This window comes from Lathamus discolor, chromosome 16 (genome assembly GCF_037157495.1).
Source record: "Lathamus discolor isolate bLatDis1 chromosome 16, bLatDis1.hap1, whole genome shotgun sequence".
NCBI lineage: Eukaryota > Metazoa > Chordata > Aves > Psittaciformes > Psittacidae > Lathamus > Lathamus discolor.
Genome location: NC_088899.1, coordinates 2,188,952 through 2,203,637, shown reverse-complemented (window position 1 = coordinate 2,203,637; position 14,686 = coordinate 2,188,952). Strand labels below are relative to the sequence as shown.

At 61.0% G+C, this 14,686-nt stretch overlaps 3 protein-coding genes across 5 annotated transcripts; all 3 read left to right on the top strand.

The window, feature by feature from the left end:
* The first annotated feature begins 747 nt into the window (after positions 1-747).
* On the top strand, positions 748-3,741 carry SLC25A34 (solute carrier family 25 member 34). 2 transcript variants are annotated; one of them, XM_065696846.1, is made up of 5 exons: positions 748-1,306; positions 1,835-1,900; positions 2,590-2,742; positions 2,840-2,974; positions 3,604-3,741. In XM_065696846.1, exons 1-5 carry the CDS (start codon positions 818-820, stop codon positions 3,739-3,741), a joined length of 981 nt encoding a protein of 326 aa, XP_065552918.1. In that variant the 5' UTR covers positions 748-817. The 2 variants fall into 2 exon arrangements, with proteins under 2 accessions (XP_065552918.1, XP_065552917.1); XM_065696845.1 differs by lacking the exon at positions 3,604-3,741 and adding an exon at positions 3,057-3,290 and having other exon boundaries at positions 751-1,306.
* Positions 3,742-3,996: 255 nt separating this feature from the next.
* TMEM82 (transmembrane protein 82) lies at positions 3,997-6,796 on the top strand. The gene is made up of 6 exons (XM_065696847.1): positions 3,997-4,080; positions 4,163-4,235; positions 4,476-4,650; positions 5,536-5,944; positions 6,084-6,271; positions 6,372-6,796. The coding sequence occupies exons 1-6, from the start codon at positions 4,011-4,013 to the stop codon at positions 6,432-6,434; spliced, it is 978 nt and encodes a 325-aa protein (XP_065552919.1). The 5' UTR covers positions 3,997-4,010; the 3' UTR covers positions 6,435-6,796.
* A 1,028-nt stretch (positions 6,797-7,824) lies between these two features.
* On the top strand, positions 7,825-11,997 carry FBLIM1 (filamin binding LIM protein 1). 2 transcript variants are annotated; one of them, XM_065696843.1, is made up of 8 exons: positions 7,825-8,739; positions 9,525-9,733; positions 10,078-10,223; positions 10,309-10,420; positions 10,514-10,683; positions 10,787-10,965; positions 11,057-11,174; positions 11,466-11,997. In XM_065696843.1, the coding sequence occupies exons 1-8, from the start codon at positions 8,714-8,716 to the stop codon at positions 11,577-11,579; spliced, it is 1,074 nt and encodes a 357-aa protein (XP_065552915.1). In that variant the 5' UTR covers positions 7,825-8,713; the 3' UTR covers positions 11,580-11,997. The 2 variants fall into 2 exon arrangements, with proteins under 2 accessions (XP_065552915.1, XP_065552916.1); XM_065696844.1 differs by having other exon boundaries at positions 7,826-8,739; positions 10,090-10,223.
* The last annotated feature ends 2,689 nt before the right edge of the window (positions 11,998-14,686 follow it).

Below are 14,686 nucleotides of genomic sequence, written 5' to 3'. Positions count from 1 at the left end.
CCAGCGCCAGGGGCTGCTCTTCCTCCTCCTCCCATGCTCAGCTTTGCTTTGGGGCAGGGAGAAGCAGTAGTTCTAGGACAGAGAGATGAGGATGTGCACCCCAGCGGCCTCAGGATCCATCCTGATCTCCTGTGATCCAGGAGATAGTCCCGGTCTAGACAAGGAAATAAACAGCCCCAGGGCCAGCCCCCAGCATCCCATAAAGCCTCCTTTGCCTTTCGGGAGCAAAGAGGGGAGGACTTTGGGGATGGGGCAGCCACGGGGAGGGTTTCATTCCCCACCGTCCCCAGTGATCCCTGAAGCAGGGTGCCCTAACGAATGCGGGGGACAGATGGACAACAGCGACACCCCCCCACCCCCCCACCCCCACCCCCCCCCCCCCCGTTGCTTTTTTTGCCCTTAGAAGCTGATTCCAAACCACTGCGAGCACCCCCGGAGGGTCAGGAGTGGGGGGATGAGGAGGGTGAGCACCCGGCCGCAGCAGCGCCGCTGCTCAGCCCGCACCGGGGGGGCCGGGCCCCCCCTCCCGCCGCTTTTATCCCTTCGCTTTTCCGCAGAAAGGGCCCTTTTTTCCCTGTCGGGAATCGCCGGGTCACGTGAGACCAGGACGCCCAGCCGGGATTTGGGATTTGGCTGGGGGGGGGCACACCCCCCCCCCCCCAGGCCTGACCTTTGCCCCATATCCCTTCCCCAAATTGGGGGTGGCTCCGCTTGGGGGGGGTTGGTTCGCAGGAGGCGGCGCTCGCTCCCCTCGGTGCTGCCCTGCAGTTGGGGGGGGAAGGTGGAGCCTGGGGCCATCCCTGCGGGCAGGTGCTGCATGGCGGCGAGTGCCGGGGCCCTCGCAGCCTTCCCTGGGGTCCCCTCCGCTTCCCTGCATGAATTCCCTTACCCCCCCCCGAGCAGGCCCCGCGTCTCAGGGGGCTCCCCAGCCGGGGGGGTGCCGCCGGCCACCGACCTGGTGCTGGGAGCCGCGGCCGGGTGCTTGGCCTGTGTCCTCACCAACCCGCTGGAGGTGGTCAAGACGCGGCTGCAGCTCCAGGGCGAGCTGCAGCCCCCCGGGACCTACCCGCGGCCGTACCGGGGCGTGCTGCGGGCGCTGGGGGCCGTGTGCCGCGCCGATGGGCTGCGGGGGCTGCAGAAGGGCCTGGCCGCCAGCCTGCTCTACCAGGGGCTGATGAACGGCGTCCGCTTCTATTGCTATTCGCACGCCGAGGACGCCGGCTGGACGCGGTACCCCGGCGGTACCGTGGCCGCCGGAGCCATAGCCGGGGCGGTGGGAGCCTTCGTGGGCAGCCCCGCGTACCTGGTGAGTGCCTCTGCTCCGCTGTGGGAGGAACTGGGGGGTTTGGGGGGGGTGGGGACAGCACCCCCCCCCCCCCCCCAAATAGAGCTGGCTGCAGCCTCTAAACAGCGCTCGGTGCATCCCTTCCGCCCTGCGCTGCTTCACCCCTCGAAGGGAGGGTCTGGTTTGTGCATGCTTTGCCCCCCTCCCTTATGGAAACTCCCCCTTCCCCAAATCCCTCCCCTCCTGGAAATGTGAGCAGAGAACTCCCTCATAAGGGGACTGGGGTGTTCCTCCCCCCCTGGTTTTTAGGGTTGCAGAGCTCCGAGGGCTGCAGTGAGCGCTCACAGGGTCCCTTTGCTGCGGGGTGGGAGGGCGGATACAGGGGGCTCAAAGTCCGGAGGTGCTGCCTGGCACCACATCGGGGCACCCCACATCTGCCGAGGGGCTTCGAACACCCCGAGAGCTGCTGAGAAGGGATGGGGGAGGACCCACAGCGTGGCCCGGTGGGGATGTGGGGGGGTTGTGACCCACATCGTGTGTCCCCCCCAGGTCAAGACCCACCTCCAAGCCCAGACACTGTCAGCAGTGGCTGTGGGCCACCAGCACAATCATGAGGTGAGGAGTGGGGTCTGGGGGGGGGGGGGGGTACCCATGATTTGGTGGCACCGTGGCCACGCACACAGCAGGAGCCGGTGGGGACGGTGCTATTTTGGGTGTTGAAAGCTGCTGTTTGGCCCGTAGCAATGCTATAAATAACGGTGAACAGGGAGGGAGTGACAGGAACGTGGAGCTGGGACACTGGATCTGGGCACCCCGCGGGACCGCTGGCACTCGTGCAGAGCCACGGTGGCTTTGTGCCACCAAGGGGGTTTTGCACGGCAGGGGGGGGAAATTGCACCAGGGTGGGATTAGAATCATGGGATAATGGGATGGTTTGGGCGGAAGGGACCTTAAAGCTCCTCCAGCTCCAACCCCTGCCACGGGCAGGGACCCCTTCCACTGGAGCAGCTTGCTCCAAGCCCCTGTGTCCAACCTGGCCTTGAGCACTGCCAGGGATGGGGCAGCCACAGCTTCTCTGGGCACCCTGTGCCAGCGCCTCAGCACCCTCACAGGGAAGAGCTTCTGCCTTGTCTCCAACCTGAACGTCCCCTGTTTCAGTCTGAACCCATCACCCCTTGTCCTATCCCCACAGTCCCTGATGAAGAGCCCCTCTCCAGCATCCCTGTAGCCCCCTTCACCCACTGCAGGCTGCTGTTGGAAGGGATGCACTGTTCCCATTTTTCCCCAATTTCCTCTCTTCCCAGAGCATCTCCGGAGCGTTCGAGAGCATCTACAGGCAGCACGGGGTGGCGGGGCTGTGGCGGGGGGTGACGGGCGCCGTGCCCCGGGTGGCGGTGGGCTCGGCCGCGCAGCTCGCCACCTTCGCCTCCGCCAAGGACTGGGTCTGCGAGCACCAGGTGAGGGGCAACGCGGGATCCGGAAGCCATTGATCCAATGATCCCCCCCCATTCCCTGTTTTCGGTGGGAGGAGCTGATGCCCCGCGCTTCCCGCAGTGGTTCAGGGAGGGCAGTTGGGCCGCGGTGCTGGCGGGGGGCATGGTGAGCGGCGTGGCCGTGGCGGTGACGATGACGCCTTTCGACGTGGTCAGCACCCGGCTCTACAACCAGCCCGTGGATGCCGACGGCACGGTAAGGCCATTTGGGGAAGGGGATGGTGGGGAACACGGCTCTTCCCAGGATCCATGTGCCACAGGGGCTCCTCTCTCCCCAGGGCAAGCTCTACCGGGGGTTTTTGGATTGTATCCTGCAAATCTCCAGCAAAGAGGGGCTGCTGGGCTTGTACAAGGGCATCGGCGCCGTCTACCTCCGCCTCGGCCCGCACACCGTCCTCAGCCTCTTCTTTTGGGAGGAGCTCAGGAAGATGGTGCAGCACCAGCAGCCCCCGGGGCCGTAGGATGGGTCCCGGCCCCGCTGCACCCGTCAATAAAGGGGTTTTTCTAGTTTTTGGCGTCGTTTCGGGGTCTTTGGGGTGGTGTAAATCACAGAACCATAGAATGGGTTCGGTTGGAAGGGACCTTAAAGCTCCTCCAGCTCCAGCCCCTGCCACGGGCAGGGACCCCTTCCACTGGAGCAGCTTGCTCCAAGCCCCTGTGTCCAACCTGGCCTTGAGCACTGCCAGGGATGGGGCAGCCACAGCTTCTCTGGGCACCCTGTGCCAGCGCCTCAGCACCCTCACAGGGAAGAGCTTCTGCCTTATCTCCAACCTGAACTTCCCCTGTTCCAGTCTGAACCCATCACCCCTTGTCCCATCACTCCAGTCCCTGATGAAGAGTCCCTCTCCAGCATCCTTGCAGCCCCCTTCAGACACTGGAAGCTGCTCTGAGGTCTCCACGCAGCTTCTCTTCTCCAGCCTGAACAGCCCCAGCGTTCTCAGCCTTGAGGGAAGGGGGACCTGAAACACTGCTCTGCATCAGGCTGGAAAGGACAATGGTGATGCCAGGGATCAAAACGCCACAGACCCCAGTGTCCATCCCATCGCTGCTTCCCTCTCTCCACCCTAATCTTCCCCTCCATGGGGCAGCTGGAGCCCTGGCTGGAGGAGCTGAGCTCCAGCTGCCCTCACTTGCCCCAGCAATGATTTACCAGCCAGGGGGAGGCTCCCAGCCTCCACCCCTTGGACCTTGGAGCCGGGCCCTGGCTCTGCTGTGGCTCCTCTCCATCCGGAATGTTTTCCCTGGGGTCGTGGCTGCCTGGGCTGACATGGGGCTGGGCGCTGCTGGATGCACTGCTGCAAGGTGAGAGCCCCCGGGGGTCCATGGGGACAGCTTGGGTACGGCTCAGGGACACCGGTGACCTGCTGCTGCCTTTTCCCTGCAGGGCTGGTGGGTGCCTGCGCCGTCTCGGTGCTCTGCAGCCTCCTGAAGGTTTATCTTTACATCCAGTGCCTGAAGTAAGCACCAGCCCCTCTTTCCCTGTTCCGTAAGGGGTTTTTGGGATGGATCTGCCTTTGGGATCCACTACTGGGGAGGGCAGCTCGCAGCACTCATGAGTGCTGGCAGCGGCAGGGCAAGGGCTGTACCCTCCCTGCTGCAAAGCACGGGGGAGCTCTCGAGGCTGTCACCCCACTTTTGGGCGGCAGAGGAGGAAGGGGTCATCCCGCCCAGCTCAGTGTCCCCCTCGCTGTCCCCAGTGACCCAGAGGGGCAGGTGGAGAAGGAGGCGATGCGGGCGCAGCGGCGGGTGCTGGAGCCACTGCATGTGCTGGTGCTGACGGGGCTGCTGGCGCTGGTGGGCTCCCGCGTGGCCGCGCTGGTGGTGCTGGAGTTCTCCCTGCGCGCCGTGTCCACCCTGCTCTCCCTCGGCAAGGTGAGATGGGCCCCGGGGGAAACTGAGGCACAGGGGGCTGTGGAACTGAGCCTCGCTTGTGGGTTTGCAGCAGCCTGGGGAGGATGGGGAGGGGGCATGCACTGTGTGTGGCTTTGCAACCCCTGCAGAGAGGACGAGGGCTGTGGTATGCCTGAAGTGAAGCATCCTCCTGCTGCTTGCAGCACCCATGAGACATATGGGATCTGGGGCATGGAGGATGCTGGGCATCTTCGGGCTGCTTTGCAGCCTCTGTGGGGAGGATGAGGATGGCTGGCATGGAGAAAACCATGTATTGCTTTGCATGCGTGCATGTCTGCAGCCATGTATCCCACTGCTGCATGCAATGCCTGAAGTGTTATAGGGGGCTGCGGCATAGAGAAAACCACTTATTGCTTTGCAGCTGTGCATCCCTTGCTGCATGGAGCACCTACAGGGAGGATGAGGATGGCTGGCATGGAGAAAACCATGCACTGCTTTGCATGCATGAATCTCTGCAGCCATGCATCCTGTTGATGCCTGTGACATCTGCGGGTCTACAGGGGGCTGCAGCGGGGAGAAAACCACTCGTTGCTTTGCAGCCATACATCCCTTTGCAGCTCTGCAGCACCCGCAGGGAGGATGAGGATGGGTGGCATGGAGAAATCCATGCATCACTTTGCATGCCTGTGTGTCTGCAGCGATGCATCCTACTTTGCCCTGCAGCCAAGCAGTGCTCTGCAACATCTGTGGGGAGGATGAGGACAGATGTCTTTGCAACTGTGCATCCCCTTGCTGCCAGCAGCGCTCGGGGGGTCACAGGGATGCTGCAGCATGGAGGAAGCCCTGCATCCCCTCGCATCCACACATCCCTCCCTGCTCTGCTGACGGTGCCGTCCCTTCCCGCAGGGCTCCCACAGCACCCAGCTCTACCTGCTGTGCCAGTACTCGCTGGGCTGCGGCGTGTCCTGCGGCCTCAGCTTCCTGCTGGAAGGGGCTCCCCATGGCACCTGCAACCTGGCGCTGGCGGCGGGGCTGGCGGGGCTGCTGGCCTGCGGCGCGCGGCGCCTGGCGCGGCACGTCTGCACCCTGTACGAGCTGCACAGCCGGGCGCAGTACTGCGGCGTCTGCATCCTCCTGCTCAGCACCGGGCACCGCATCCCGCGCCTGCTGCGCAAGGCGCTGGCCATCACCTTCACCGTGGCGGACCTGGCTGCCGTAGCCCTCATCAACCGGGATTTCCTCTCCACGGGGGAGGCCATCCGCTTCTGGACGCCGCTCACCATCTGCTACACGCTGCTGATCATCTACATGCAAGGTGAGAAGGAGACCGGGTCCCCAGTTATGGGGGGTTTGGGGGTACGTCCCTACATGGTGCATCTGTAGCATCCTTGAAGAGTCAGTCCCTGGCTGTGGGGCAGGGACAGGGTCCCACTGTGGTGGCCGTGTCCTTGCAGAGGAGCCGCAGCAGAGCAGCGGGAGGCGGCCGGTGTTCCAGACGGTGCTGGTGCGGATGGGCGGCCTCTTCATCCTCCTCCTCACCGTTGGGCAATGGGTTGACATCTTCCACATCCTCATCTCGCTGTTGGGAGAGCTGTGGTGCCTGTTCCATGCCCGTGTCATGCTGGAGGCGTGCTGGAGGCAGGTGAGGTGGTGACACCGCCACGACGCTGCAGTGAGGGACTGTGGCAGCCTTGAGACCACGGTGAGGGGCTTCTCTGCTTCTCTCCTTCCATCTCCCATAGGATTTCACCCAGCATTCTCGGTTGGATAGCCAGCCAAGATCAGGATCAGAGGAGGCATCCTGACGGACACAGGGTGTAACTGGGCATCAGAGACTCAAAGTGGCTTTGCCTGGCTCCTCAAAACAGTTGCACCCCCCGAATCCTCCCCATTACAGATCCCCCATGGGGACGAAGGAAAAAGGGCTCCTGGAAGTGCTGGACCCCATCCCACAGGGTGGGGGAGCTCAGGGGCAGACTCCCGTGTCCCCTGTTTTGGGGGGATCCCATGAGGTTATGGCACTGCTGGGGATTTGCTCCCTGGTCCCACTGTGGGTCTGGGATGCTGATGGATGCCCCGGCCCTGGTGGCTGCAGGGCCACACTGTGGCAGTTCAGGGGCCTCCAAAGGCTTGTAAATCTCGGGAAATAAAGGTTTTTCCAGCAAAATCCATGGGCAGAGTGAGCTGAGCTCCCACCGTGCCAGAGAGGGGTGCACAGAGGTGGTGTGGGGTGTTCTGGGAGTGTACTGGGCATCCTGGGGGCATAAGGGGGCACAGCAGGACATGTGGGGCTGTACAGGGATCTACAGGGCATCCTGGGGATACAGGGGGCACATGGGGCATCCTTGGGATGGGGCACCTTGGGGGTGTTGGGAGCATCCAGTGCTGTATGGGGCAACCTGAGAGGGCCTGGGGCAACGGGGGGGGGCATCCATAGGACAACCAGGTGTGGGGATGGGGGCACGGGTCATCCCAGGGCACCCGAGGGGCTATGGGTCACCTTGGGGTGAAGGGGGCAGTGAGAAGACACCCCTGGGTCCATGAAGTACCCTGCGGTGCATGGGGCAGTCGGGGGGCCTGTGGGGCACCCCATGTCCTATAGGGCACGCTAGGTACCTATGGGGCACCCCAGGGTGCCCCGTACAGCTCTGGATCCCCCCCAACACCCCTAGGGTGCATTGGGCGCCCCACTCGCAGTGGGGCAGGCGGGGGGAGGAGGAAGGAAGGAAGGAGGAGGAGGAGGAGGAGGGAGGAAGGGGCGGTGATGCCGGGCGGCTCTGCCCCCCCGCTGCCCCCGCCGCACCGGGCGCGTCCGCGGAGCGCACGGAGGGACCCGCACCGGATCCCAGGTAGGGGACAGGGAGAGGACCCCCCCCGCTGAGGGGCTGTGGGGCCACCTCAGGGCAAGCGATCCCCCCCCACCCCCGTAAGGACCCCCACAGGTAGGGGACAGCCCAGGTATGGGGTTGGGGACCCCCCAGGGAGGGGACAGGGACCCCCCCAGGTAATGGGTGAAGGGCTGCAGAGCCGTCCTGGGATGGGACAGGGGAAGCCGGAGCCACCCTCAGGAAGGGGACTGGGGGTCTCAGGTTGGGGGGGACATGGTGGGGCCACCGCCATACAGGGGATAAGGGGCTATGGGGGGGCCCGGTGGGAGATGGGGTTGTGGGGGACTGCAAGGCCACCCAGGTTAAGGGACATGGGGACAGTGGGGCCACTTGGGAAAGGGACCAGGGGACACCCCGGGCTGTGCCCCCCCACTCTGTCCCTTCTCCTTTAGGTGTCCTCAAAGTGCTCTCCAAGAGGTTCCCAGGGCAGGGGACAGAGTTGGGGGTCGCTTGTAGGATTCCCGTGTCCCCTCCTACCTCTGGGGGTATGTCCGGCTGCCCCATGAGTGGCCCCATCCCTGTCGGCCCCACCTGGCCTCCCACCCTAGGAGATTTCGGGACGATGCTTGCGGGAAGCCGGGAAGGCCCTTCCCAACATGGCCCATCCCAAACCAGGACAGGGCTACGTGCAAGGAGGGGGGGGAGGGCACCCCATATAAAATGGGGGGGGGCTCACCCCATTACTGCACCCCTCAAGCCTCGACCACCCTGACAGCCCCTGCCTGGGGGGGAACCGGGGGTGCCGCGATGGGGCCGCCGGGATCCCGTCAGCCCCGGCACAAAGAGGAATGCGCTGAGCACATGGTTCCCATTAGCGCCGGCGATCGGTTTTTTCACTTTTGGGGGATTTTTCACCATTATTACCGGTTTTCCCCCCCTTTTTCCCCTGCAGCGCTGCCGGGCAGGAGGAGGAGCAGCGCCGGCTCCCGCGGGCAGGGTTTGAGCGGCAGGGCCAAGGCCGGCGGTGCTGGAGCCCGCTTGGGGTTTCGCCCGCGGGGAGGGTGAGAGCGAAGCCGCTTGGGCTGGGTTTGAGTTCCCTTTCTAATCCCTTCCCCTGCTTGAGTCAGAGGCTGAAGTCACCGCTGTGAGCATCCCGAAGCCCTGCACCCACCGCAGGGGGACCGTCCGCCCCCCAAAAGGATGCACTGGCGCCTGTGAGAGGGAGCTTGGGGGAGCGGAGCCACCCTGCACGGGGAATGAGACCTGGCAACTCGTCACACAGGTACTGTTCAGGCTGACAACCCACCAAGGGGATGAATCTTCACTGCTGCAGCTCCTGGCTAAAGCCTCGGGGTTCCCTGCCCCCCCCCAAACCATCCAGTTTGGGAAGGGGAAGCTTCGCCCCGGCTGCTTTTCCCGTTGGGAAGCTGAATAAACAGTGCTTTTCCTGCCCGAATGGGGTTTATCGGGATCAGGCGCATCCTGCCTGTGCTGCTGGGCGATGCTCGGGGGCCTTTTTGGTGATGGGGGGATGTGGTGATGTGCAGCATCGTGCCTCAGTTTTCCCATCTGCAAAGCTAAAGGGGGGGATGCCCTGAGCTGGGAGTGATTAGCAGGGAAATGGGGGTAAGCAGGGAGGGAATGGGAAGCCAGGGGACATGGGAACACTCCCAAAAAGGGTTTGCAAAAGGAGATCCTATCACAACCCCATTTTTAAGAGGGAAAGTGAGATTTTTCTGCTGTTTACCAGGAGCTTAATCCCAAGGGGGGGGCAAAAAGAGGGAATAAAGGGGATTAAAACGCCTGCAAGGCGAACGGGCAGGGTTTGGCCACAAGGGCATGAAAACGGGAGATTTCGGCTGCTGCCTCCCCGGGACCCTTTACCCTGTGTCCTCCCAGGCACGAGGCTGTTTATTGCCGTGACGTGGGACAGGGACACTCGCTCCTTCTCCCTTTCCGGGAAGGCGAGGAGGGAGGCGGGCTGAGGCTGAAGGGCAGCAGGGCCTCGGGAGCTCCCGGTGTGCCCACAGGTTTTGCTCTCTCATTTTCCCCTAAAACCGAACCCAGGTCCGGCCCGTCCGTGCTTTCGGCGATGCTGCCGGGGAAAGCGGAGAAGAGGATGGTGTCATCGGTCTTCATCACCCTGGTGCCACCGCGGAGGGAGGTGGCCACCAAGGAGAAAACCCAACGGGAGCTGCAGCCGGATGGGGACATGGTCCCAGGTACCCATCACCCCTGGACCCCGCTGCCCCGGCCCCCTGCATTGCCCAATGGAGGTGAGTGGTGGCTGTTGGGGGCTGCGAACGGTGCTGGGCAGATGATGGTGCAGAGATGCTTTGTGTCTCCTTTGCATTAAGGGATGTGTGTGCAGGCAAGAGGGGATGTGGGGGGTTTTGGGGGGTATTCCCCAAATCCCTGCACCCGTTCCTGAATGGATCCGGCTGCTGGGAACAGGCTGTGTTTGCTCTCCATCCTCGGGTGCTTATCGGCGTTGTTTGTTCCCTCAGCCGCGGTGGCGTTTGCTTTTGGGGCAGGTCGGTGCAGTGAGCATTGCTGCAAAGCTGTCAGGGCGTTATTGCAATGGGGCATTCTTGGACCCCCCTAAATCCACCACATCTAGCTTTTGCCACAGAAACCTGCCCAGCAGCCCCTGTGCCTTCATCCCCGACGGTCCTCGTCCTCTCTGAAGCTCCCCAGCCCTTGTCTGCAGAGACACTGGTTCCGGCGCTGCAGCAACTGGACCTTGCAGCACCCACCACCCTCCAGGTTAGGACACATCCCACCACTGCCTCAGTTTCCCCACATGCAAGGGCGTAAGTGTAACGTGCCATTGTCTTCCTGCACCCACCAGGCCCCTTCTGCCCTCCCTGCTGAATTGAGGCCGCCCAAATTCTGCCAGGAGCAAGCTGGCAAGCCACAGCAGCGGGATGTGAAAGGGTACCCAGACAGGGACAGCTCCAGAGGTAAGGTGGGGATGGAGCTGCACTGTGAGGCCTTGTCCTCAGTTGGGGAAACTGAGGCACGCAGCACCAAACCCCTCTCCTTTCTTCCCGAAGACATCTGCGCCTTCTGCCACAAGGCACTGGGGCCGCGGGAGCCGACAGTGGAGGCGATGGGGAAGCAGTACCACGCTGAGTGCTTTACCTGCAGGACGTGCCCACGGCTCCTGGCTGGGCAGCGCTACTACCAAAGGGATGGGCGCCCCATGTGCGATGCCTGCTACCAGGTACCCGTCCTCCCATGGGGACAGCCAGCACCCTCGGGGGGGTGGCAGGAGATGTGGTCCCTGAAGGTGGGAGCTGGGGTCTGTGTGTCCCCCCCCACCTCAGGCCACACTGGAGAAATGCGCCAAGTGCGAGGGGCTGATCACAGAGCGCATCGTCCGTGCCCTGGGCAAAGGCTTCCATCCTGACTGCTTCTGCTGTGCTGCCTGCGGCCGGGCCATCGGCGCCGAGAGCTTTGCTGTGGACGAGCAGGATGAGGTGTACTGCGTGGCCGACTTCTACAGGTTGGGGAGCATGAGCACGGCAGCGCTGGTGACATTCAGCTTGTCCCCACCACCCCACAGTGCTCACGCCGCTCCCGTTTGCTCCCATCAGGAAATACGCTGCGGTCTGCAGCGCTTGTGAGCGCCCCATCATCCCCCACGGGGACAAGGACACCTACAAGATTGAGTGCCTGGGACGCAGCTTCCACGAGAGCTGCTACTGCTGTGAGGTACGGCCCCGATGGTGCCCCCCAAAAGCACAAGGGATTGGTAGTGAGCCTTTGTAAAGCACAGCCCAGGGGTTAGCAGCACCGCGGGTGCCGTCAGTTTATCTTGCAAGGGGCGGTGACGGGGAGATAACTAGATCTGGTGAAAAGGACAATGTGTGTGGCCAGGAGAACGTCAGCTTTTCCCGGTTTACATGTAGTCTGCTGCTTTGTCCAAGTGCTGGTGGGTTTGATAGGGTGCAACATGGCACGGGACCCCTAACATGTGTCCTCCCTTTTCCCTCTCACCCCTAGAGCTGCAGGACACCCCTGTCACCAGAGCTGACGGAGGACGGGTGCTACCCCCTGGACAACCACCTCCTCTGCAAGTCCTGCCACATCCGCTGGCGAAGCGAGTCGTCCTGCTAAAACCCCATGGTTCAACCTCCATCTTCCAGCCCTGGACACCAAACGGGGTGCATCCACTAGGATCCAGTCCCGGGTGTCCACTGCACCCCCAAATAGCTTCAGGACTGGGGTTTTCAGCACCAAAATGCACCCGGGACCCTGACTCGCTGGGCTGGCCCTGGGAAGCGCAGTTGCAGTGTCCCTGTGCTCATTATGGACATAAAAAGCCCTGGCAAAGCCTCAGGGACTGAGGAACCGAGGGTTTATTCACTCATTTCTTTTTTTAAACTCCTTTTCCGAGGCCAGTTTGGTTTCTTGGGTGTTTTTTCTTCTTTCTTCTTGAGCCTCCTTGGGGTTTCAGTTAAACATTTCTCTCTGCGGTGACGCAGAGCGGGCACTGATTTAGTTACTTGCAGTTAAATAAAACCCCGAGTTTAAACCCCCTCGTTTCTTTCCTCCACCCTGCATTCCAAACCCATAACACGCACGTTTAGAAAGAAGGAAAAAAGGCCATTTTAGAGTTTTTAGACATGTGGCAAGAGTTGGGTCTCTCGGAGTGAGAACACGGCTGGGTCTGGGGTGCAGCGATGCTGCTGTCGTGCTGGAGAGAGCAAAGGGTCCTTCTGGGGGCAAGATTCAGGGTTTTATGGTGTGGGTGGTGGTGAGGAAAGGGGGTTCGGTGCCTGTGGCTGGTTTGGGGGTTTTCTCGCTGACAGCCTGCGCTGTCTGGGCTCCACCTCAACCGGGTCGGCAGAGGGCAGCCGGAGCACAAATTCCTCCATCAGGCAATAAAACTCCAGCTAAACGTTCTGGGCTGCATCCGACAAGAGCTGCGATGCTGCGGAAGACCAACAATTCCCGTTTCTGCACGTTATCCCAGGCAGCCTCTATGCCATCAGGTGGGTTTTGATCTCTCAGCCCAAGATCCGAACCAGCAGAAATTAAAATACTTATAAGCATGCCCAGCATCTGTGTGACCGATGTCACCAGGGTTTTGTTTGTGAGGGTGTTGCAAACCAGCTGGAAAGAGTCTCCTTTTTAACTGAAAGTGCTTAAAAACGTTGGAACTGGATGATCTTTAAGGCCCCTTCCAACCCAAACCATACTATGAAATCAAGAGGAGAAAACAGAACATCTGAGGTGATGGTTAACACATTACCTGATTGAAAAAAAGGACTAAAACCAACCAAAGCAGCAGCCATACATTTCTAGGTCACGTAGGATGTCTCTGTAGTGTGCTCTGTATTTACAAGTAATAACTTTATAGCGAGTTATGACCTGATTGATGGGCTGTAGACTCACATTAGCAAACACTGAGTAATTGGCTTCGTAAATGGGGAACAGTCAGCAGGAAATAGTTGCGGGTTGATGTGATTAATCAATTGGTGCTTACATTAACGCTATAAAGTTATTATTATAAATAGGATGTTAATGCACAGCTGCGGTCTGTCCCAGTCATGTAAGTAGGTGGCTTTGACTCTGGCGTGTCCCACGCTCCAAGTCAGCTCTCACTTTCCAAAGCCTCTTGCCCTGTGGGGAAAACCAGGCACCAAATGATGCTAAAACAGTAAAAGGAAGTGAGCAGACTCAATGGTGGGTAAGGAGTGTGGGGAAGGGGAGCCCCAAAGAGCAAAGGGCTGCTCCTTTCTTTGCAATATGGGTGATTTTCCAATCAATGTTGGGGGAGGATGGAAAAGCCGATGCCGAGAGGTGTTCTGGATGAGTTATTACATTGCACACTGGCTTAACCCCTCTGTGCAGCACCCTTGGTGCTCAGCAAGCTATGCTACCTGTCTGCAGGGCTAATGGTGGGAAGGGCTGGGTGTTTCTCCTGCAGAGCAAGCCAGGACGGGCTGTTAGTACCAGACTGCAGCAGTTTCTGGTCAGAGGTAGGCAGGGAATGGTTTTTATTGACATGAAGCATTACAGAAGTTGCTAGAGGGCATGAGAAGGGCAACTTCTGTACGGCTTCACACATGAGAGTTTGGCAGCGTGGCAAAGGGACAGAGAAGAGGTCAGATTTGGCATATTCTCCAGGAAAGGAGGATGAGGAAGGACAGGGATGGATGGACATGGAGGCAAGAGGAAAATAGACTGACTTAAGCCGTTTTCTTCTCAGGTAAGGGGAGAAGCACTGCGAGTCGAGGCACAGGGAGCGTTGCTATGCCTGAAAAGCACGGGCCCATGTTTTCCCCCGGGAGCACCTCGAGGAATTTCCAGTGCTTGCTGAGCCACATGGAGGAGATTTTGCAGGGTGAGGCTGCGGGAGACGGGTCCCATCCTGCTGCTGAGCAAGCCCGGGTCTGCTGCGACAGCTCCGCCTGTCCTTGGGCTCTGTGCCCTGTTGCAAGCGCTTTTACAAGCGCCCAGGTTCGCTTGGCAAAGACTAAAACAAATACAAATCACGCATGGAGCAAGATGAAGCTCTTGCTTTGCCTTAGGAGCACCCTAAAGCCTTGCAGAGCCCCCCAGGGACCATCAGAGGCATAAAACCCGCCCAAGGTCTTGTCCTGCTCCAGCGGCAGTGCGAAAGGGCAAAGAGGATCCTGCACCCTTGGAGTCGCACGGGCCGGCCCTGCCCTTCCCTCGGCTGCTGCAATAAGCCTGTCTTGTCTTGCAATCCCTCTTGGCAAGCCCAGGGGAGCGGGGAGGGACGTGGCTGCCCTCCAACGAGAAGCAAATGCAAACATTTCTTCACTCCAGGCTGGGTGCGGTCCGGGGATAAGATTTCCCTGGGCTTTCCCAGCGAAGGCATCCAACGCCGTACCCTGCTGTGAGCCGGGAATCGCAGGAGCAACCGGCTTGGAAAAGACCTTTAGGATCATCCAGTCCAACCGTTCCCAGCACTGCCGAGGCCACCACTAACCCATGGCACTGAGGGTGTGTGAGCACTCGCAGGGCCGGTGCCTGCAGCCCTGCCCTGGGCAGCCTGTTCCAATGCCTGAGCACCCTCTGGGGCAGGAATTGTTCCTCAGCTCCATCTAAACCTGCCCTGGTGCAGCTTGAGGCCGGCTCCTCTTGTCCCATCCCTTATTCCTTGGGAGCAGAGCCCAGCCCCTCCTGGCTCCATCCTCCTGCCAGGCACTTGTAGGGAGCCATAAGGTCCCCCCTGAGCTTTCTCTTCTCCA

What these genes read in the sequence shown, in the direction of transcription:
- SLC25A34 (XM_065696845.1), top strand. Translation starts at nt 818, where the DNA reads ATGGCGGCGAGTGCCGGGGCCCTCGCAGCCTTCCCTGGGGTCCCCTCC. An exon ending in TGGGCAGCCCCGCGTACCTG is followed by an intron (nt 1,307 to 1,834) that starts GTGAGTGCCTCT and finishes TGTCCCCCCCAG; the next exon opens with GTCAAGACCCACCTCCAAGC. An exon ending in GCCACCAGCACAATCATGAG is followed by an intron (nt 1,901 to 2,589) that starts GTGAGGAGTGGG and finishes CTCTCTTCCCAG; the next exon opens with AGCATCTCCGGAGCGTTCGA.
- TMEM82 (XM_065696847.1), top strand. Translation starts at nt 4,011, where the DNA reads ATGTTTTCCCTGGGGTCGTGGCTGCCTGGGCTGACATGGGGCTGGGCG. An exon ending in GCTGATCATCTACATGCAAG is followed by an intron (nt 5,945 to 6,083) that starts GTGAGAAGGAGA and finishes GTGTCCTTGCAG; the next exon opens with AGGAGCCGCAGCAGAGCAGC. An exon ending in TGGAGGCGTGCTGGAGGCAG is followed by an intron (nt 6,272 to 6,371) that starts GTGAGGTGGTGA and finishes CATCTCCCATAG; the next exon opens with GATTTCACCCAGCATTCTCG.
- FBLIM1 (XM_065696843.1), top strand. Translation starts at nt 8,714, where the DNA reads ATGAGACCTGGCAACTCGTCACACAG. An exon ending in CCTGGCAACTCGTCACACAG is followed by an intron (nt 8,740 to 9,524) that starts GTACTGTTCAGG and finishes AACCGAACCCAG; the next exon opens with GTCCGGCCCGTCCGTGCTTT. An exon ending in TGCGTGGCCGACTTCTACAG is followed by an intron (nt 10,966 to 11,056) that starts GTTGGGGAGCAT and finishes TGCTCCCATCAG; the next exon opens with GAAATACGCTGCGGTCTGCA.